Here is a 23,317-nt window from a genome sequence, read left to right on the forward strand (position 1 = left end):
TAAAGGTTTAAGAGCTATAAGTGATGCAAAACAAAAAACGATGAGCGGACTAGGCTGTCTAATAGACGGAAATTACCCTAATCTGCACGCAAACTTACCTTTGTGGCTCACGGGCTTCATTCTGCACCGAAGCATTACAGCTATCGATTTTTAACAAAACAGGCCTACTCAAATGTATCTAATCTAACTATTTTCACTCGTTATTGTCTAAAAACAGACAGAGTTATCCAAAGATAGGCTTACTTGTCGTTTTGTGAAAAATATGAAATTGACAAAATTTGGACATAGGAGGAGGTTACCGCCCGACAGCAATGATAAGCAGCATGACAGTTAACTTGAAAGTGTTTTTGAAAACGGGCAGGGCTTAGCCCTACCTACCTTCCCACACATCTATCTACCTAACCTACCTTATCTTTATGATCTGGAATCGGATACTTGTTATAAAATTAAAATTTCTTAACGATCCCTGTGTGCACATTTGAATGTGGTTTTTAACCAATCAAGAATTAATTTCGGCAGTTGCGTGCTGTTTTCTCTTTTGTAACTTTAATAAGGATTAATCTATATTTTATTTATAAAAAGAAAAAAAAATGCAGTGTTATTTTACATTTGATTTCAATTTGATTTCAATTTCTGAACTTTGTACATTGTATGTATTTGTGCTATTGCTAATTTGTTCTTATTGTATTACTGACTGTATGCTTGTCTTTAATAATGTTTGGAATAAAAATGAGTTAGTCTAGTTTATTAGTTAGTTGATCTTTAGGGTGCTGGTTTTCGTTTATGGTATTCAGCTGCAACAGAACGTTTTGACAGAGTAAATATGTTTGATATCTAAATGTTTGATTTTTTTTTTTTTTTTTTTTTTTTTTTTTTTACCATATTGGAATTAAAACAGGGATTGAATTGGAATTGCTAAAAATTCAACCCATCTATTACATGCTTTTTACAAAGTTTACTTAAGTGTATTAAGAAACAGACTCTCTTTAAGTTCACTTAAGTGGCCTTTTATTTAATCAATATGTAATTCAATTCACATTTATTTGTATAGCGCTTTTCACAATACACATCGTTTCAAAGCAGCTTTACAGAGAGTCCACAATACAATTTGATCTGTTATCAGAGGTGACTGTCTCAGTTATATATTTCAGAAATATACATATACAAATAATACAGTTAGTTAAAAAGGTATTAATTTAAACACTGTTATAATTTAAGGCAGAAACAATGAGCTCACTGAAGTAATGAATACATAACAAATGATTCTGACATAGAGAATAATCTGCAAGTACAGTTTAAAGATTTGAAGTACACTTCGTCAAGTGCACATTTCATGCAATTAAGCATACTACTTGTTCAATAGGGGCTCAATGAAGGATTCAGCTTTTCAGTAAACACCTCCTTGAGGAAGACCTCTTTGATTCCCATGGAAACAGTTTATGTCTGAAATGTAGCTTTTTAAGTTGCAGAAGCGGGACATTAATCAACATCATATATGTTTGTGTTACAGGAGATGCCCAGTTCAGTGAAGCCATGGGATATCCCATGATGCAACAGTGGAGAGTGCGGAGTAACCTGTATAGAGTGAAGCTTAGTGCCATTACCTTGTCCACAGGTACCATAAACAGACAAACAACAAACCTATGAATACTCTTCCTTAAAGGGGACATATCATTCTAAATCCACTTTTTTAGCCCTTAAATGCATTTTGTTGTATATTTGGAGTGTTTAGAAGTACAGAAAAGTTGAAATTATTCTCTTCAGGTGCTTCGTTGATATCTTTATATTCTGTTTTGGCCTTATTTTTCAACCTGTTCCGATTTTTCTGTTATCTATGACGTTTTGTGAACTATTACGTCACAGTATTTGCAGCAGAACTGCCAAATAAGGACATTGACTTCCAGCCCAACACTTCGAGCAATCCGCCATTTTTATTTCTCGCTGCAATTTTGTAGTCCAAGCTAAAAGATGCAGAAGTTACGAGAGGGTAAGTTAAAATGTTCGGTTGTTGGATGTAGTAACCCACACGCTTCATTACACCGTCTAATGTAGATGAACTGCCGCGCTTGTGACAGGGCGCATGTTTAACTGAAAGAACGAGCAGAGAGAGAGACCCGGTCGGGCGCACTCTCTCTCTCTTCGGAGCCAGGCGAAAGAGTAAACAAGACACCATCTCCAAACTAGACGCTGTCTTGCTCTCTCTCCCTCGCACATATTAATCAAAATAAATCGACACGGTGGTAAAAGGTCGGAAGACCAAAGTTTCATGTGTAAATACAGTAACACACCATTGCGATACATCCATATGAAGACGTTGTTCTGCAGGTTCGTCGTCTTCATTTTCATCTCGCTCCGGCTCCGACTCTGGCTCGAACATGTAAGGCTGGCTGGACAAGTCTTCCATTGTTGACATTTTGTTAATAACGTGTGAATAAAAAGTTTCTGTGCCGCTAGATAATCGTATCTCTGCTATCAAACTACAAAAATGGCCGAACGGGGTGGAGTTGAACCGTGTCACCTCTGCATCCTGGAGAGGGGGCGGGGTATGAAGTGTCTCAATTGTATTTAAAGAGACCGCACCAAAACGAGTTGCTCTCAGACGCACATCAGAAAAGGGCCCTGTGGAGCTATAATAATGAGGAATTCAGACCCAAGCATTGCAGTTCCGCTTTATATAGACTACAAATGTATGATTTATATGTAAAAAGGAACGATTTAAAAGCATGATATGTCTCCTTTAATGTGTGTGTGTGTGTTCAGTGCATTTATACTTAAAAGCAAAAATTACATCAAAGGGTTAATTCTCATTCCAAATGCATGTGACTTTTCTTAGACGGAACACATAGATATTTTGAGAAACATTCACATGTTTTGTTTTGTTATACATATTTTACACATGTCATATGCATGGTCAGTAACTCATGGGGTCCAGCTTTAAAGGGGTTATGAAATGTATTTTTCAGATCTCTACATTACGTTTCTGGAGTTTAGCGTATTCAGTTTTTTTGCATCAAAAAAGTATTTGTAAAAAAAATAAATAAAGATGGTGACAAGCAAGCAATATTTGACAATCATTAATCAAAGATTTTCTCAACATAGGACATTCATTGTTTCTCTATGTGTGGTGGTGCTTTGGTCAGATTTTTCAAAGGTGCTGAAATCCCTGACGGCAGACAGCACACGGGATGAGTTGCTTGCCTTTATTCGGCAGTACGGCAGTCATTACATCTCTGAGGCGCTGTATGGTTCTGAGCTCACCTGCAGCATCTACTTCCCCAGCAAGAAGTCCCAGCAACAGCTCTGGCTCCAGTACCAGAAAGGTAAGAGAAGGGAAAGATGGGTATCCTCACAGACAAATACAACTAAATAAATAAACCATTTCATTTCATAGGGTGTGTGCATTTACACTCCTGGGTAGGGTTGCAGCAGCCATTCACAAGCTCTTACTGAACCTAGAACGTAAAGTCCACACTAGGGGCTTAGTAACTACTATGATTTGTAACTATCACTGTACTTAAAGGGTTAGTTCACCCAAAAATGATTCTGTCAGTATTTACTCACCCTCATGTTGTTCCAACCCCGTAAGACCTTTGTTCATCTTCAGAACACAAATTAAGATATTTTTGATTAAATCTGAGAGCTGGATCACTCCTCCATAGGCTTCTAAGGCATTATAACTTGCTGGCCCAGAAAATGTATTAAATACATTGTTAATATAGTCCAAGTGACTCCAGTGGCTCAATCTTAAGTTTATAAAGCGACGAGAATACTTTTTGTGCGCAAAAAAATAAAAAAAATAACGACTTTATTCCACTATTCATTTCCTTCTCTCTGGGCCTCGAGTTTTTTCACGTAGTATAACTGCGCAGCGCTTCTGTGTTGTACGTCACACGCATCACACACATGACCAGCGTCGGCCAATAGTGAGCCTACGTGTGACGTACAACACAGATGCGCTGCGCAGTTATACTACGTGAAAAGACTCGAGGCCCAGAGAGAAGGAAATGGAAATTTAGAAGGAAAAAGAAGGAAATTTAATCAAAAATATCTTAATTTGTGTTCCGAAGATGAACGAAGGTCTTACGGGGTGAGTAACTTACTAACAACATGAGGGTGAGTAATTACTGACAGAATTTTCATTTTTGGGTGAACTAACCCTTTAATTCAGTTGCACCATTTGTTCTTACCACAGAACACAGATAATATGTTAAACTTGAGTGCGCAGTTCACCATCACTCCATTATGGAAAACAAACGAAGCGTTGCTTTTCTCTTTTTTATCTCCTCAGCAGCTTTATTCAGCAAAACTTCAACAGGAAACATTTTTACAAAGTAATCACATTCGAACCGTAATACCTTCAAATAGAACAATAGGTAATTCGACTGATACCGTGTTACAATGTGTAAGAGTGCAATATTTTAACACCCCCACTCGCTCTTAGCTTATTGTGTTACAAAAACAAAACAAATAAGACTTTTCTTTATTAAGTGCCAAAAATGTCTCGGACAAACCTATTTAATTTTTGTTTAGTGGCTGGCTTTGTCATAATATCAGCAACCATGTTCTCTGTGGGACAATATTCCAATATCTTCTTACCATCATCGTATAGTTTCCCTTATGAAATGGTATTTGATATCAATGTGTTTGCACCTTTGCCAACAGACTGGGTTTCTGGCCAGTGCAATGCTTGGTTGTGTTTATACACCTTTGTTTGTGCGTATTGGTATGTGTCCATACCCTTGAGTAACTGAATGTAAGTAGATACATTCCTGCATGGCTGATGCTAAGGACATGTTCTCTGCTTCACAAGTAGAAAATGCCACAGTTGGTTGTTTTCTGGTTTTCCATGAAATCAAAGATCTTCCTTCACTTATATTGACACAGTATCCTGAAGTACTTCGTCTGTCTCTCACATCTGACGCCCAGTCAGCATCACTATACACTCTTAGACCTAGTCTCTCTTTGTTATCTCTTCTGAAGCACAATCCCTGTTCTGCTGTACCTTTAAGGTATCTGAACTCATGTTTTACTGTGTTCCAGTGTTGTTCTGTTGGTTCACCAAAATGCTGAGATAGTTTACTGACGACAGAACTTAAATCTGGTCTTGTGCAAGTGGACAAGTAGATTAAACTTCCTACTTCCTCCCTGAACTTTCTTGGATCTTTCATTTTTTTCAGCATAATCAAGCTTTGGTTCACATGGAGTTTCCTAGATTTACAGTTCTGCACATCAAATCGATCTAGTATTTTTCCCACATATCTCTCCTGTGACATTTTGACTAGACCCTCTCCTTGTTCAAAATTTATGCCCAGGAAATATTTCAACCTTCCCATGTCTTTCATTTTGAACCTTTCAGTGAGCATAACACTTTCCAGAACAATTTCACGGTTAGCTTCTATGATTAGATCATCAACCCATACTATCAGGATTACTTTATCATCATGCTTTTATTTTGTATACACACAGTTATCAGCCGGATTTTGAGTAAAACCATTCAAACATACATGTAACACAGCATTCCAGTTTCTTCCTGATTGTTTGAGACCATAGAGAGATTTCTTTAACTTGCATACCAGCTTTTCATCTGTTTACGATTTTTGCTCATAACCCTCCGGTTGATCCATATACATTTCGTGATCAATTGGTACATGCACATAAGCTGTCTCAACGTCCATCTGATGCAAGATTAGATTTTCTTGTGCCGCCTTCTGCATAACCACTCTCACACTTGTCATATCAGCTGTGGGTAAGAATGTTTCATCATTGTCAGTCCCTTGTTTCTGACTTAGCGTTTTGCAACGAATAGCCTTGTGTTTTTCAGATCCATCAATGTCTCTTTTAAGTGCGTAAACCCATTTTCCTCCTACTAGTTGTTTTCCTGGTGGCAACTGAGTGAGTGTGAAGATCTTGTTTTCTTCCAGTGATTGAATTTCTTTATACATGGCATTCTTCCATTACCTTGATTTGGTTGATGTTATGGCATCCTGGTAGGTTTGCGGTACATCGCATACAGTACTGCTCTATAACAAAAGTCTATGCATGTTTGCAGTTTGTCCTCCATATTTTCAATCTCAAAATCCTGTAGATGAGCTGGCCTCCTCCTGGTTCTTGGTGGGTTCCTTCTGGTTACTGTCTCAGTAGCTTTACCTGACTGTGAGGGTTCAGCGTATTCAGGCAAAGTCCCGGAAACACCACTTTGAATGCCTTGACCTGGTACATCCTTCAAATTTTCATCAACATTTTCTTCACTGCTAATGATCTCAGGATTTATATCCTCGTATTCTGTGTGAGACTCAGATGTTTGTGTTTCTCTTTTTTTTATTTGGTTGTTTTTGTTGTGAACTTCACCAAAATGTGCTTTTGGACATTCTCCGTGTTAGGATAGTACACAAGGTAAGCCGGACTGTTTTTGTCGTAACCAATGAAAACTCCCTGTTTGCATCTACAGTCCAATTTGCCTTTCTCTTGATTGTAGGCAAAACACATTGATCCAAATTTCTGCATTTTGGAAACATCAGGCTTTCTGTCGGTGAATAACTCATATGGTGTTTTCTTTGTACGTCTACAGTAGCACCTGTTCCTCACATAAGCTGATGTTTGCATAGTGAAGGATTCAAATTTAAGAATATGTTTTAGATCTGCTGATCCTGCTTCCTTACATAACATCACATGAAAAACTAAGGTGAACTACACTGTATTGGGCATTCAAGGTGAACATGATGGCATCAATTTACTGATTAGAAGTCAGCTGTAAGTCAGCTGTCTAAACATTGTAATAGTCAGGGGTTTTGTTAGTCTTTGATCTTCCTACTGAGAGTTGAACTATGTGTGAATGTTCTTAGTTCTCGTGACCATGTGTTGTTTAACCCTCTGGGGTCTAAGGTGTTTTTGGGTGTTCACCATCATATGTGAGCACCATGCATGTACATGTTTGTATTTTTGAGAGAATAATGTTTATGCATGGTTATTGAAAAAACTAAAAACTAAAGTTTCTGAAATAAGGCCATAAAATACATTCTAAATATGTGTCAATAAGACTTTTGACTAATGGATGTCGTCGCCTAGAGTTTCTTCAAAATGATGTGAAAATTATCCTGCCTAATCATTCACATAACACAATGCATTGATTTAAATTTTGCAAAACACTTTCTGTCTGGAAAGGCAATATGCGGAGTGGGCGTCAACGATACTGGCCCACATACTTAATGAGCCATTCATTCAGGTGTGTCACAAGAAAGAATGCAAGAGCAACAGTTGGAAGCATCTCGTGTTTTTTTTATTTTTCCACAAATTGTGCTTGCAAATTGGCCTATAATATCAAAAGGAAAACATGTCTAGTAATTGTGCAGTTAATTCTCATACTGTATTTTCAGTTTTGGAATATTTATCCTCTCCCCAAATTTGTCACTAATAAAACACAATAAAAAATTATTTGAAAGAAAAGGCTTATATTTACCTTTTATTAGTTTGTTTACATCTACCTTGTATTTTTTTATTTTTTTATTAAAAAGGTTACAATTACAACAACAATTCAAGTGTAATCTTTCTTTGTAAAAACTAAAGTATACATTTTATCATACATATTTCAAAGTTAAGGATTCATTACTTGAATATAGCCTAGGCTACATTGGAATAACCACTATAACATATTATTTGATTATTTTTGACAAAACATACTATATTTAACATGAGCAAAAATTGATATTTTACAGTAAAAATGTATAATCTATCCAAAACTAATCAATGAAATGTCGTCTTTCATATGTCTGTAACATAGTAACTTTCGTTTTTATTATAAGAAATATAAATGTTAATTTGCAGTTTAATACGTTGCTTATACAAATACATTTTATTTCAACATATTTCACTCGATTTTTACTCAGTAGCCTATAGCAATACAGTTTGCTAAAAGCGAAACATTCACAGACAGAAACGATTCAAATTTAAACCGTCTTTTGCCAGTTGTGGTAAACAGCGGCATCTCTGCCGTTCATTCATTCATTCATGCACAGATACGCGCCGCACTTGAGAATGAAAAAAAAACTTACTACATTATTCCATATCTGTTGCTCCTCGTACTTCTGAGGTAAATTTTCCATTATAGTATTATTCCTCACAGCGCTGCGAGACTGTGTAAACAAGTACAATGATCTGATGTGTTTTCTCGAGCTGATGTGGGCGTTCACAGTTTGCGTGGATTGCCTCAGTCATTTGCGTTTGAATAGCGCGCACTCTCCGTGGGCGGGGTCACATTACATCTGAATGAGCTCTAATTAGCTCGACTGGAATCGCTCTCTTTTAATGCAGATTTCACAAGATGAGAATATTTGTTTTTTATATAAATTACTTCATTTAAAAGAAGAGAATTCAAGCTTCATGCCTGTGTGTCTGTATGTCTGTTTGACTGAGTATTCGCTGAGTTATGGTTCATTTTCGGACGCGTTTCAGAATGGACTACACTGACAGAGAGAAGGCAGAACTCGCATCATGTTTATTTTTCTTTATTTGGCGAAAAGCGCAACACTTTGTTTTTATTGTGAGTATACACAAAAATAATACACACTTAACAGGATCGATTGATGTATAACACAAGCATATAAGATAAAAAGTAATATTTTATTTTATTTATTTGTTTTCACTGATAAGGAAAAAAACGAGCCAGGGGGTTAAACAGTTTGGGGGGTACCATTATCTCAGTTGGGGGTAATTGCCTCTATTGTCTTTAGATGATTAGATTTAGTGGTTATCTCTAAGGCTGTGTGTAAGGTCAGCACCTTTAAGGACAGCCCACTGAAATGCCTATAAGATAACTTGTAAAGTTACATTAGTTAGACTTTGGAAGAACTGCAGCCACGTCAACGCGAAGTCCTCAATAAAGAATAACTTCTTGAACGTGATCCCAAACGTCTCCTGGTTTCTTGCTTCGACGAAGAAAAAGTTTTCGCATAGTGTAGTTCCACTAAACGTCTGGTAACTCGCTTTCTATCAGTAAGCATCTGCTCATATCATAGAGTGTTCTCCAACCTCTCTCTGTTGTGCCATTCTGGTGAGGTGAATAAGGTGCAGACCTTTCATGTCTAATCTTATTCTTTGTCAACAGTGCTTGAAAATCTCAACTCGTAAATTCAGTGCCATTATCTGAACGGATGCACTTGACTTCTCCATAAGGTGCTATGTCAGCCAAGAACTTTTTTGTGGCTTGTACTGTGTCACTTTTAGACTTTAGAAAGCACACTAACACAGTACTGGAGTAGTCATCTGTAAAAGACTGCATATCCTTCTTTGCTCTGTCTTGGCATGGGATTGGCCAAATCAGTGTGAATTAGTTCTAAGGGTTTCTTTGCCCTTCTGTCTGGCTCCCTGTTTCTTGTCCGAGGGATTTTTCCTTTTATACACACTTCACATAACTGATTTTGTCTTGTTGTGTTTCCTTTTATCTCCATGACTCTGACTACACCTTGTAACTTTTGAACATCTTCATAGTTACAATGACCCAAAAATTCATGCCAAGTTTGTAAATCATGACACACTTTGCACTGGTCAACACTCTCTTCAATGGTTGGCAGATAAAACAAATTTCCACTTTCGTGGATGTCAAACCTACTTCAGTCTTGTGACTGTTTCCTCTTTTGAAGGTGATTGTTGCTCCTGCTACTGAGAAAATGTCATGTGGGTATGAAGGCATGTATAGTGTGTCTCGTAGTTGTGCTCTGTGCTGTCATCCAGTCCTCTTTGTCAGTGCTCGTGTCGTCCGTCCTGTTCCTCTTTGTTGCGCCATTCCGCTGCACTTTGTCCCGTCGGCTAACAAAGCTTTTGAACTTCGGCTGTCAAAGCTTTTGAACATCCTGATGTCGCTCACAATGTGAATGTTGCTCCAGCGTCTACCATGATGCCTTTCATCTTTACGTTGTTTGGTGGTCTTCCACATTCTGAGTGATATTCTGCTTTGAAGAGATGGTCTTGGTCACTGTCTTGTTCATCTGCAACCTTTCTGGCGCCATCTTGGTTTTTTCTTGCACAAGAATTTGCAAGGATTGCACCACACTCTTTTGAAACATTTTCTTGCTTTGTGACCTTTGTAACATGTCACATTGGTAACTTCTTCTTTTCTGTGCTTAGTATTGAAAGGGCCTCGTCCTTGTCTTGTGTGTGCCTTCATCACATTATCTGTTGATTCTGTTCCTTTAATTTTCTCCGCCTCCTCGTGAATTCGTCTTCTTTTAAAGTCTGTGAAAGTAACGTCGTCCTCATTTTGTATTATGTGGACAGCTAGCATCTTGAAAGAGTCCGCGGAGAATCATAGCTATGGTCAGTTCATCACTCATGGTTTCTCCTGCATCTCTCAGGGCTGTAATGATGTTCTCTGTCCTTATTAAGAAGTCGGTAACACTCTCGTTGTCCATGCGTAGCTGGGTTAACGACGTGTACATGTTTATTATTCGTGGCTTGCTTTTCTCTGATTAATGCTCTTTCAGTATTCTTAGGGCTTTCCTGCCATCATCAGCAGCTTCGTGTCTTATCAGTGATAGGCTTTTATCATCTATCAGTCTTACTAGTTCAGCATAGCAATCAGCATTCTTCCGTCTGTCTTCGGCTAGCTGTTCTGCGTTATCACCAGTGGGCTTGTGTAAAATAGTCTCTTTTAGTTTTAAAGTATACGAATAGAAATCTTGTTTCCCAAAGATCATATTTATCTTTGGATCCATCAAGCAAAGACTGCAGTGCCAGGATTCCTGTCCCTCTGCTTGCCATTTTGTAAAATTGCAGACTTTCGGTATTAATATCTAAGCCTGATCGTTAGCTCTATTTAATAACGCGTAATACGTTGCGAATGGCTTTACTCACAGCGCTCGCTTGTTTCCGTGACTGGGCCCATACCATAACCTGTTAAACTTGAGTGTGCAGTTCACCATCACTCCGTTATGGAAAACAAACGAAACGTTTTTTTATTTTTTATTTCCTCTCTTATTCATCTCCTCAGCAGCTTTATTCAGCTAAACTTCAACAGGAAACATTTTTACAACGTAATCACGTCACAACGCCATGTCATCACGTTTGAACCGTAATACCTTCAAAAAGAACAATAGGTAATTCGACTGATACCGTATTACAATGTGTAAGAGTGCAATAGTTTAACAAGCTCGCTGTTAAGTAATCTCTTTTAAAATGTAAATGATTGTAAATGTCAACATTATCATATATGTCTAAAGGATTGAATTCTGTCGTGTTGAACAAGAGCTTATTGATGCAATTCAGTCAGTCTGCTATATTATTACAACTGTTACTCCTATTCGGTGGCTTCTCTAAATATTTAGGTTAGAGTTGCATTTAATGGTGCAATTAAAAAATATTTAGTTGTGCATAAGTTGCAACTTAGTGCTTAAACTTGGCTAAGTTGCAACTTACGTACGGCTTATGCAACCGGACCCTGCTCTGTGTTGAACGCCAGATATTACCCTAGTGGATTCTGGACATGTGCAAAATGAGTTCATGTTCATTCAGCATATATGACCTCTGAGTCAACACCCACCTCTGAGACAGCAAATACAAATTCAGACAGCCTACAGGTCGATACAGAGGCAATAAACCAGGGCTAGCCAACACTATTGGTTATTTAAGGCTGCAGTACTGAAGATTGCTTGGTTAAAAATAGTATGTCTCCTTGCTTTACCCTGATTTGCTTATATAATAATTACTTCAATGGATAGGCTAACTCAAAAAGGCATCTGACAAATAACCCATATAGTGGCAAAAAAAAAAAAAAACACCTGCATGCATTTTGCAGAAGAACATTGTTTTGGTTGTGCTTCGGTCTGCGTGAATTTTGCAGATGAATATTACCCTTCACAATAAATGCTTTACAGTGAACTCAGTTAGAGATCTAAATGTGGCAATTCATTTGTTCAATTAAACAAGCATCGCTTTTACAACATTTCAAATCCCTCAGTTCTCACAATCTCTAAAAAAGCCAAGGCAACGTTGATGCTGGTTTTATTACAAGCTTTGTCGCGTTCTGTTTTACCAGCAGACTCTCCTCTGTTTGGATTTAGTTTAAAACAGGTAATTTAGTGGCTCCATGTCAACGTTTCTTGCTTGTTGTGACAACTAACCTCTGCCACTCCCACACCAGATACACGACAAAGCAAAATAACTCTTCTCTATTAATGGATATGACGAGAATAAACCAATCCGCCTGGTCTAAAATATAAACACTTATAGGATTACCACAGTGAATCATGGTAAGACAAAAACATGTTTTGGAAGAAGGGTTGATGATGTATTGGCTCATAATTTAGATTTAGTTAACTTTGAACTGCAACTACAAAAAAAAAAAAGAAAAAAAAAGTTACATATAGTGTACCTTTTAAAAAAATCTTTTTCAGACAAGAGTTTTAACATCGGATCGGCTTTTCGGAGATCATGACAACTCAAGAGACTAAATAGGATTTAAAACCAACCCCCAAAAATAGAAATCATTAGTGTGAAGGTTTTTTTTTTTTTCCAATGAGTCAAACCAACAGTGGAAGACAGTCAATGTGCGAGACATTATTTATGGATATCTTATTTATTTTTTGTTATGTCTTTGCTTTTCACAGCCACTAGAGGCCAAATCCTCCATACTGTAGCTTTAATTGTTTTCGGATGCATCTTTTGAACACCTAGTCTGTGATTAGTTGTGCAGTGAGTCTTTGAGTGTGGCAACGTCTTAAATCTAGTGGTATGAACTAGGCCAGGGATTTTCAAGCAGGGACACCATTCCTGTGAAATCTTATTCATGTGTGCTTACCCAAACCTACTGTTTTGATGATACACATAACAGCTGCTAGCGTTTGTGAGCAGTTTTTCTCTTCATTACATGCCTCTGATGCTTTGATGTCAGATGTACAGATCATCTTCAGATGGTGCAATTGTAGACGTGTGACAGCTGGGACATTTTAAATAACTTTAGAAATATTGTTTCTTAACCTATTTTCCCAACACTGTTTTCCACAGAATCGTTTAAAATGCATTTGTTTGCTTTTAAACATGATTAAAAGTGTCCAACAGTTGACCTGGTAATGGCTTATTTTTTCAGTAAAATGAAGGCAAAGATCTTTAATACAGTAGAAGTAAAAAATAAATAAATAAAAAACATACAATCTCACATGTTTCTTTTATTGCACACAATTGGTCATGAACATTACAAACACAAATTTCACTGACTCCAACATCAATGCTTGAACATGATTATGTTTAGATGAATTATGAAAGCAATATGTCCATTCAGAATCTCCTGCCATAAACTCTGACAAAAGCGCAACAGTTTGAGAAAATACTCATTGTTTAGGCCTTACTGATATGACCTTAATCATGATGGGTAATGTTAAACACCCAGAAAAGGGCGATTTACATATGACTATACCTGTCGTATGTCACTTGTTTATGATTTGTTGCACATTATGCTTTGACAACCAACAAGAAAAAAAAAAAAAAAAAACCCTCACTCATGATGGTCTTCTATTATACATGTACAGAATGACAAAAACTATTTATTGCATTGTGGATTTAGGTTAGTTTGTTTACTAAAAGTAAAAATAAGTAACAAAATCCCTGGGCCCCATTCTTCATATATTGCTTTATACATCTAAGATAATGATGCTTAACAGATTTTTTAATAGTGATAATTGCTATTTAGCTCTTCTTTTTTATTGTGCAAATTTGATTACCGTATCTTGTTTGTTAAAGATTGCGTACTCCAATTTATTGGAAAAGCTCCATGTATTAATGCTTGATACTAAGAAATAAACCAATTGGTCAATATGACTATAGCAAGGAAATTATTACTAATTGACATTTTATTACATATATCATGACATATTATATTAAGTGAAAGCCATTAAAAGGATGAGCACAATTCCTAACACAAGACCATATTTATAAGGCCATAAGAGCAGGGAAAGCAGCCAAAACAAGAACATACTGGCAGAAAGAGGAGAATACAAGGTGTTTGTTACATTATTTCCATTTTCATTGTGTCTTTACTCTTGCGTTTCAACAGAATTGGTGATTTGTTATTATTTTAGGATTAATGCTAGATGAATTTAACAGTTTAATTCTACCTGAATCACAGTTGCATGAAGGCAAAAATTAAAGTGGTCTTTATAAACCTGTATTCTACTTCTAACATGGCCAGGCAATTCAATGAAAACCATGTTTCATTTCTAAAGAGACACACTCTTTTCTAATGACACGGCAGACTAGTATGTCTGGATCTCCTGTGCATTTAAGGCCAATGCAGGTTGTCTGCTTTTGTTGGAAATGCACGTTTATTAAATTAAAACCAAAGCGATTTAGAATTAATAAGGCCAGAAACATTACGCAAATGCATGGCCAACATACCGTGGTCCGGTTCAATATACTAGCGTTGTTTGGCAATAAGCAACCTCAAGAAGGTAATATTAGGTACCTGTAAACGTCTGTGCCATTTAACTGGATATGCTATATATTCAACTTAGCGAAACTGCTGATGACAGTAGTTGACCTAGAGTAAAGAGAAAACGGACATAAAACAAGACGTTTGCATTAATGTCTACCAGCATAGAGAATGCAACGCATACTTGCATTGTGTTCTAAATTGTGATAATGGGTTTCCATCCTAATCTAAATGTGATTGTTTCATGTAGCCTTAATCTGCTCAAGCACACGTTTGATCATTCAGACCCAAATGAAAACTAAACATTACTAATAGCATAACCAAGATTTTAAGACAACAAGCTCAGCGCTGTCTAAAGCTTTCAAGAAGGATAGTTTTAAGATCCACCTCTCAGATACAAGGACACTTTAAAGCAAATTATCATTTCATATTATGTTGTAAATTGCTGAGTCATTTCCCTACTTCAGTTGATCTATTGCAGTTACTCTCATGATAGGCTTGTGCATATCTCCTGAATTTGACAGGCCTTTGGTTCCTGCAACATAGCAATGCTTGTACAAACTGGGTTACACTACAGACCAGTTCACAATAAATGAATAACTATAATATACAACCTTTGTAGTAACAATAACTTAAACATTTTTCAAGCATACTGTTCTTTAGTTTAACTGTATTTTAATAAGTAGAAACTTCATACTGTCACAGAAATCAGAAAGTCGTTCAGTTATGAGGGGGCACTTTAATAGAGAGGGCATTATAGGAACTCATTACAGCGATTACACACGAACATGACACTCACAGCAGCGTTTTGAGTCAGTACGTTTTGAGTCACATTTTCCAAATCAAATGAAGCACCTTCCCATTAGTAATATTCTTGGTACAGTTACAGCACGAGTTAAGATCAATCATAGCACTTGTGGCATAATGTTGATTCCCTTATATACAATATGCTGTATATTTATGTTTCAGTGAGGCATTTGCAATGAAGGTGGATGTAGCCAATCCATAAATGTTAAAACTCAGTTTCAAACGTAAAGCAACAACATGTAAAATAAGTGTTAACAAGACTGTGGTGTTGAACAAAACAATTTTTAAATCTACCATTAAAAAATAAATGCAGAGAACAACTTTACAACTGAAATAATCTACAAATTGTACCATAAAATTAGTGTTCTGTGAGTGGTTTTATAAATTCTTAAGTTTCACACGTCTGCTTTTAAATCCTCCAAACATGACTCCATTTACATAGTAATTGTTTCACCATAATCTTCATTTTTTTAAAGAAAATGAGGACTTTTTCTATGATTATCAACATTATGTCACAAATGCTGTTGATTGAGCCTAACTTCTACTGAACCTGGAATATTCCTATAATATCACTTGTAAAAAATTACTTTGTCATTAACTCACCATCTTAATGCTAGTACAGCAGCACACACACAGAAAGACCAAACTTATGAGAATTTATCCACGCATAAAGAACAACATTTTCAGTTATTGCCATCAGTTGTGCTATATTTCAAAATCCATTTGCCTAAATCATCCATAATAATACCCATAAGCCATAATCCAATTGCTCCATGGCAGTGGTGAATGGTTGTGGCGTAGCTGCTTGATCCCAGCCGCTGCAAGTCACAGGTCCAGAAAGCAAACGCATTTGTAACAAAGCCATTGAATTAAAGTGACTAATATTATAAAGTGTCCACAGCAGTCTTAACACGTAGAGGAACGTCTCCTTTGCAAGTACGTGTAAACCTTCACACAGTGGTCCCAGCAATCCAAGACAAGGAGTTGTCCCTTCTGGGTAACAGCTACACCTACAGGGCAAGTAAGGCCCTCCTGAATGAGAATGTTGTAACCACCTTCTTTAGGGAACTGCAGTATCTCCTTACGCCCACTGTCCGTCACGATCAAGTCCCCGTTGGAGTCCACACACATCCCGGTGATGCAACGGAAGTCCTCATTCTCTGAGAAGAAGTGGCTGAGTTGCTTTCCCAGCTGCCCATCCATTCCCACCGAGCCGATGGAAAACCCCCCTTCGAGGTGGTGTTCATTGTGTCTATTCTCGATGTTTAGACCCAAGCCCTGCGTAAAGTAGACTGTACCTGAGGAGTCGCAAGTTACAAATTTGGGTCTGACGGCCGAGCATAATCGGTTATAGTTCACTACCCCTACATTGCGATCCACGGCCAGGCACCACAGCTTCCCACCCTCGACATCGGACACGACAAACTGCCCTGAAGGCATAGCCGCGATTCCCCATGGCTTAATGAGCTGGTTCTTGTGGCAGGCGACGCAGTGGCCATCGGTGGTGTAAACCTTCACAGAGTTGTCATAGTTATCAGTGACACCGATGAGTCCCTGAGCATTGATTGCAATTGAGAGAGGGATGAGGTTGGGAAGGTCAGCACCGAGGAAGCTCAAAACGAAGTTGTCGATGCTGCTCGGGTTGCGCCGTATCTCCTTTTGGAAGCCCTTGCGATTGAAGATCTGGATGCGGTAATTCCCTCGGTCGGCCACGAGAACCTCACCCAGCGGTGTAACACAAATGCTTACCGGCAAGTTGAACATGCCTGGCAGATTGCCCTTACACCCCATCTTTTTCACGAACTGACAAAGTTGCCCACCAGAAGCCCCTGTAGATGGTCCTCCTCCATCTACAGACTTGGACTTGAAGCTACCGGGAGAAGCGCAAACAGTATCTTCAACTGTTGTCGCCATGTCAATATCACGATACATGTCCAAAGGGTCGGCAGCGGCGAAATCAAGTCCATCTTCCTCTTCGGCATTGACAGTGCAGGGTTTTGTGGTCAGTTGCCCCATGTCTATGGGTTTTGCAAACTCCATTTTAACCAGTTCAGGCTCTTGTAGTTTCAGAACGACAGGAAGATTGGTTTTTATGTCCAACTCCTCTTCTTCATTGTTACTCCCTTCCTCCAGTAGAGCAATATCAGTCTGCTTGATCCTCATGGTTAGGTAGTCACACCTTGACACCACCTGCACTTCAGCAATATTGAGCAGGTATGTCTGCTCTTCCAATATCTGGGCATTCAGCTTCTCTATTTCGGCTAAGGACGTGGCAAAGGCACGACGGGAGCGGCCAAGTTCCTCTTGGATCCGCAACTCAGCCTTGGCATACTCTTGCTGTACAGCCTTGTACTTCAGTCGGAGTGATTTTGTCACATTGTCGATAGCTGCCTTCTTCTTCTGAATATTGCCCATTGCCTCCCGCAAGTTAGAAAGCTTCCCGCTGATGTCTTTCCGGCACTGTTCGGCAGCCACGCGAATGGCCTGTACGATGTGGCCTTGGCGCTGATGCCCCTCGTTTTTACAAATATCGCACAACGCAACGCTGCAGTTACGGCAGTACTGACGGGGAAGTCGGTTTTTACAAGACTTGCACATGAGGCCCATGGTGGAGACACAAGAACTCGCACAGTCAATGATCTTCAACACGGTGAGATTGTCAGCCAGCTGGGAAATACTGCTCATTCGAGACACCTTGCTGCAAAATGGGCAGCGCACACCGTTTATCGTGCTGGCGAGGAGTTTCTCAAGGCACTGGCGACACACAGAGTGACCGCACTGCAGGAGCTTGGGTCGAAGCTGATCCTGGTTGTAGGTTTCCAGGCAAATGGGGCATTCCAGCACCTCCCGGAACAAATCTGGATCTAGGGACGTTGGTGTGGCCATGATGCCTTCTAGTGCCTACAGGGTGTCTACAGGGGAGGAAAAAAGTCATGTCTTTGTGTTTGATGTGCATTATGTTCAGTTATAATAAAAAGTTGCAAAAAGAAGAATTGTGATTTTACTTAAAGGGTTAGTTCACTTTCTAAAAAATTTTTGCTGATAATTTACTCACCCCGATGTCATCCAAGATATCCATGTCTTTCTTTCTTCAGTCGAAAAGAAATTAAGGTTTTTGAGGAAAACATTCCAGGATTGTTCTACTCAGAAAGGACTTCAAAGGCAACCAACTATACCAATGTTCAAAGCAGCTTCAAAGTCTCTACACGATACCAGTTGAGAAATAAGGGTCTTATCTAGCGAAACGATCGGTCATTCGTTGAAAAAAATTGATTTTTTTTTTTTTTTAAGAAAATGACCGATCGTTTCGCTAGATAAGACCATTATTTCTCGACTGGGATCGTGTCGAGACTTTGAAGCTGCATTGAGACGGACATTTGAACCTTCTTTGAACATTGGTATAGTTGGTTGCCATTGAAGTCCATTCTGAGTAGAAAAATCCTGGAATGTTTTCCTCAAAAACCTTAATTTCTTTTCCACTGAAGAAAGAAAGACATGGATATCTTGGATGACATCGGGGTGAGTAAATTATCAGCAAAAAAATTTTTGAAAGTGAACTAATCCTTTAAGTTATTGGTCGTATTTGTCATAGGCTATGGCCTAGTGCAACTATTAATCCTTATAAGGCTGCGATTACATTTGTAGTCTGCATGAAATTGCTTTAAAGTGAATGTGCAACAACACTGTATTTTTACACATTCTCAGAACATGCCTGGGACTGATAATATGGTGTTTTCAGATAACAAGCCAAATTTGTTTTGTTTTTTAAGCAGAGTCTGTTCTTTCTTTTGAAATATTTCATATTTAAATATTCATAGAACAAAATATGGAGGGGGCCATGAAACTAGGGATGCACCGATACCATTTTTTCAAAACCGATCTGATCCCAAAAATTCTGAGTATTGACCAATACCGATACCGATCCGATACCAGCGCAGTTTTTTTTTTTTTTTATCAAGTAGGCTAGAATTTCTATAACTCTGTGTGTACTAACTAAAGAAAAACAACAAATAAAAAAAAATATGATCATAATCTATGACAAAAATGCTATTATAAACTAGATTAGACTAGAATTATCTCTAGAAAAAATCACGAGTGCACAATAATTTTATAAAATCTGAACATTTAGTGAAAAAAAACATTATTTAGTGGGGAACAAATACGAGACAATAAGTGTAGTACTAATATTGGTAAAACGTTACACATTGCTCTTTGTATTGTTGTGCAATACATTCATGAAAAACACGATAAAAAAAATCAAAAAGATAAAAAAAATGTTGGCTATATATACTATTAAAATTAAGACAATAGTTTATTCAGACTTTTCTTTTAAAAGTTTTAAATTTCAGTTACTGTGCGCGTGAAGAACAACAATAGTGCTCTCTACTCCATTGTTGTGATGGAGAACAGACACCCTGCATAGAGTAACATGATTAAGCGGAGGGTAGAGTTTATGTGAACTTGAATTTAACGACTTAAATATTAATTTCTACCTCACATTATACTATAGAATGGCTTCTGAATGCTTATAATATAGTGCATGAAAACTTTATGGTGCTTTATAATGTTTGTGTGCCTTTTGTGGGGCTTAACAATAACACAGAATAGTAGGCTATACGCACAGTATCGGATTTGGATCGGCCTCGTTTAACCGATACCCGATCCGGCAAAGAATGGCAGTATCGGTGCATCCCTACATGAAACTTTTGTGAAAATGATCAAAATTGCTGGCGGTGGATGGTAACTTTTTATAAAAAATGCTAGTAGGGAGAGAGTTAAAAGCATGTCACCTGAGTCATAACGAGGTGCAGATTTAAATAGAGATGCCAGGTGAGGAAAGTTAGACATACTACATTTGTTATGTAAAATATAAGTATAGTAATAATAATGATATTCTTGACAGCGTTTCAAAAACAAAACACTGAGTCCACTGCTATTTTTCATACACAGTGTGGACTTAAAGCCAACATTTGACAAAACTGAATGTAAATTATATATATATATATATATATATATATATATATATATATATATATATATTTATTTATTTATTTTTTTTATTTTTTTTTATTGGCAGATACCAAGGATGATATAATGATAGTATATATGAAGCAATTTAACTATGGAAAATTTGATGTATGCATACTTGCTCAAAGTATAAGAAATACACTATACATAAATACATAATAATTACTATATGGACACTTGTTTCTGCCACAGAATGAAAAACAAAAAAGGTAATTGCGACGTTTAATCTCGCAATTCTGACTTTATAACTCGCAGTTGTGACTTTATATCTTGCAATTCTGACTTTATATCTCGCAATTCTGACTTTATATCTTGCAAATCTGACTTTATATCTCGCAATTCTAACTTTATATCTCGCAATTCTGACTTTGGCTACGTTTACACAGAAACGATCTGAAGAGAAAACGCAAAAGTGATCACTTTTTATTCTGCGTTTAGACGAGCGTTATGTGGGGGAAATCTGCGTGCATATGGTGACGCAAAAGTGTGTGAAATTCAATGTAGTGTGCTCTCCAGGCGGCTAGATGGCAATGTGAAGTACTGATCGGTGCCTTCACTGTCTAGCAGACTTTTGCGTTTTTACCGTTTAGACGGGAACGCGATGGTGGAGCGTTTTTAAGATTTCCACTATGGAGGGTGGTTTCACTTTTTTGCGTTTTTAAGCCCCAAAAACGCCGTCACCGTCTAAATGAAAGGCACATCTGATAAAATATTTTTACGTTTTCACCCGCGAGCGTTCTGACTTTATATCTCGCAATTCTAACTTTATATCCCGCAATTCTGACTTTATATCTCGCAATTCTGACTTTATATCCCGCAATTCTGACTTTATATCTCGCAATTCTGACTTTATATTTCGCAATTCTGACTTTATATCTCGCAATTCTGACTTTATATCCCGCAATTCTAACTTTATATCCCGCAATTCTGACTTTATATCTCGCAATTCTGACTTTATATCCCGCAATTCTGACTTTATATCTCGCAATTCTGACTTTATATCCCGCAATTCTGACTTTATATCCCGCAATTCTGACTTTATATCCCGCAATTCTGACTTTATATCCCGCAATTCTGACTTTATATCTCGCAATTCTGAGTCTATATCTCGCAATTTTAACTTTATATCTCGCAATTCTGACTTTATATCTCACAATTCTGACTTTATATCTCGCAATTCTGACTTTATCTCTCACAATTCTGAGTCTATATCTCGCAATTTTAACTTTATATCTCGCAATTCTGACTTTATATCTCGCAATTCTGACTTTATAACATACAATTGCAACTTTATATCAAAAAATGATATCTTTAAATCACACAATTGCAACTTTATATCAAAAAATGATATCTTTAAATCACACAATTGCGACTTTATATCTTGTACTTTATACGATGTAAACTCGCAGTTGTGAGATAAAAAGTTGCAATTATCTTTTCAGATGTTTTATTCTGTGGCAGAAACAAGCTTCCATAATTATCCATTAACAATGACGTTATTAGAGTCCAGAGCAATGGATGGGATGGGAAGGAAACCATGAGAAAATGTCACGTCATTACAAAAACAGTCTGATGATGACATGCACTGATGTTGTTTCTGTATTACTGGCTGTCCTACCACACCTACTGATGCATTTGCACCTCAACATGATCATATTATTCCACAAAAAATAATAATAATACAATCCATTTTCAAATGCTAGGGCTTATATTAACTTAATGCAATTTTACTTTTTAAAAACAACTCAGCAGCAACAGCCTGTCTTGTTTATTTTGGTGGCAAAATGGCTAGCTGTAAAATCACCATCATGTTTCTGGACCACGCACTGTCATTTCTTGTACTAGTGTAATGCATGCATATATAGTCACACTTATGCAGGTTATATGTAGTTATATATATGTCTAATCATCTGATTGACAGGCCCAAGCTTCAAAACACTGCGATCTGAGTATCGTCATTACTGTCTTCTGCGTGCATGCACACCAAAATGAAAGCGCAGTCATAAAAGCATGCGAAAAACATTCATGCGGGTTTAACTGTTGATTGTTACATGATCTCCTACCTTTAGTTCAACAGTAGCTTTTGCTTGATGTGACGACGCGCGCGTCTCTCATGTCAGCGAGTGCGCGCGACACTGCGGAGGTGACGTCATAACGGAGGTTGATTCTTTGTGTAAGTCCCGCCCCCAGTGAGATTTCGTTGGCTGCCGCGGAAGCGTGATGTGCGAAAGAGCCAATCAGGTGAGAGGCTGCTGTTGTCATGCGTGATGCGCAAAGTTTATTAAAAGTAAGGACTGCTGCTGGAAACACATGGGTGGATCCGAAAGAAAAAAGAAAAAGAAAAAAGAGAGGAGGAAGAAGAAGAAAACCAGCGAATAATAATTATATTATTGAGAATATAAAAATCTAAGTGTTAAATTAAATTCATTACATTAAATTAAATTAAAAACAGTCAGAAAAATGCTTCAGAAATATTCAGAGTGCTGCTATAAAGTAAAGCTGAATTGCGTTTATAAAATATTGAACGAAGATATTATTATATTATATTATATTATATTATATTATATTATATTATATTATATTACAACAATTGATCAGAGAATGACCGCTGTTATCGTTAAAGATTACACAGACATAATATGAAAATACTAATATATATTCAGATGTGTCATAAAATATTTAAATTATGCTTCATTACAATTTTCTATAGATGCATGAAAAAAGGAAAAGAACTTGTATGATCATTTCCCCCACTATTTTAATATAAAATGTAACTGCAGTGTATTAATTTACCGCTAGATGGCAGCAAATCTCTGTCTGAAAGTGTCATTCTGTTAAACGCACATAATACTACATCGAATTACCTCAATAGCAAAGAGTAATGGTTATATTGTAATTTATATTAAATTATTAGTATTTGAATGGTAGAGGATGACATGCAGATTATCAAGAAATTATTTAAAAAAAAAATGTTGCAAAAGTGGTCACATTACAAAATGGAAGAAAATATTGAGAAGAAACCTCAATGATTAAACAATGACTTTACAAAATTGTCTGAATTTGTATACA

General features: G+C 37.3%; 2 protein-coding genes across 2 annotated transcripts in view; one reads left to right on the forward strand and one right to left on the reverse strand.

Moving 5' to 3' along the window:
• The window catches only part of astn2 (astrotactin 2), a 479,465-nt gene that overhangs the window by 387,824 nt on the left and 68,324 nt on the right, over window positions 1-23,317 (forward strand). Inside the window, exons 15-16 of the mRNA XM_079872092.1 lie at window positions 1,511-1,615; window positions 3,141-3,320. Coding sequence (XP_079728218.1) covers window positions 1,511-1,615; window positions 3,141-3,320 — 285 coding nt within the window. The remainder of the gene's footprint in view (window positions 1-1,510; window positions 1,616-3,140; window positions 3,321-23,317) is intronic.
• On the reverse strand, window positions 13,135-22,391 carry trim32 (tripartite motif containing 32). Its single transcript, XM_079873323.1, has 2 exons — window positions 22,312-22,391; window positions 13,135-18,132 (listed from the first exon to the last, which is right to left on the reverse strand). Exon 2 carries the CDS (start codon window positions 18,104-18,106, stop codon window positions 16,127-16,129), a length of 1,980 nt encoding a protein of 659 aa, XP_079729449.1. The 5' UTR covers window positions 18,107-18,132; window positions 22,312-22,391; the 3' UTR covers window positions 13,135-16,126.

Source organism: Squalius cephalus (genome assembly GCF_949319135.1).
Source record: "Squalius cephalus genome assembly, chromosome: 5".
In the NCBI taxonomy this organism is placed as follows: Eukaryota; Metazoa; Chordata; class Actinopteri; order Cypriniformes; family Leuciscidae; genus Squalius; species Squalius cephalus.

What these genes read in the sequence shown, in the direction of transcription:
- trim32 (XM_079873323.1), bottom strand. Translation starts at nt 18,106, where the DNA reads ATGGCCACACCAACGTCCCTAGATCCAGATTTGTTCCGGGAGGTGCTG.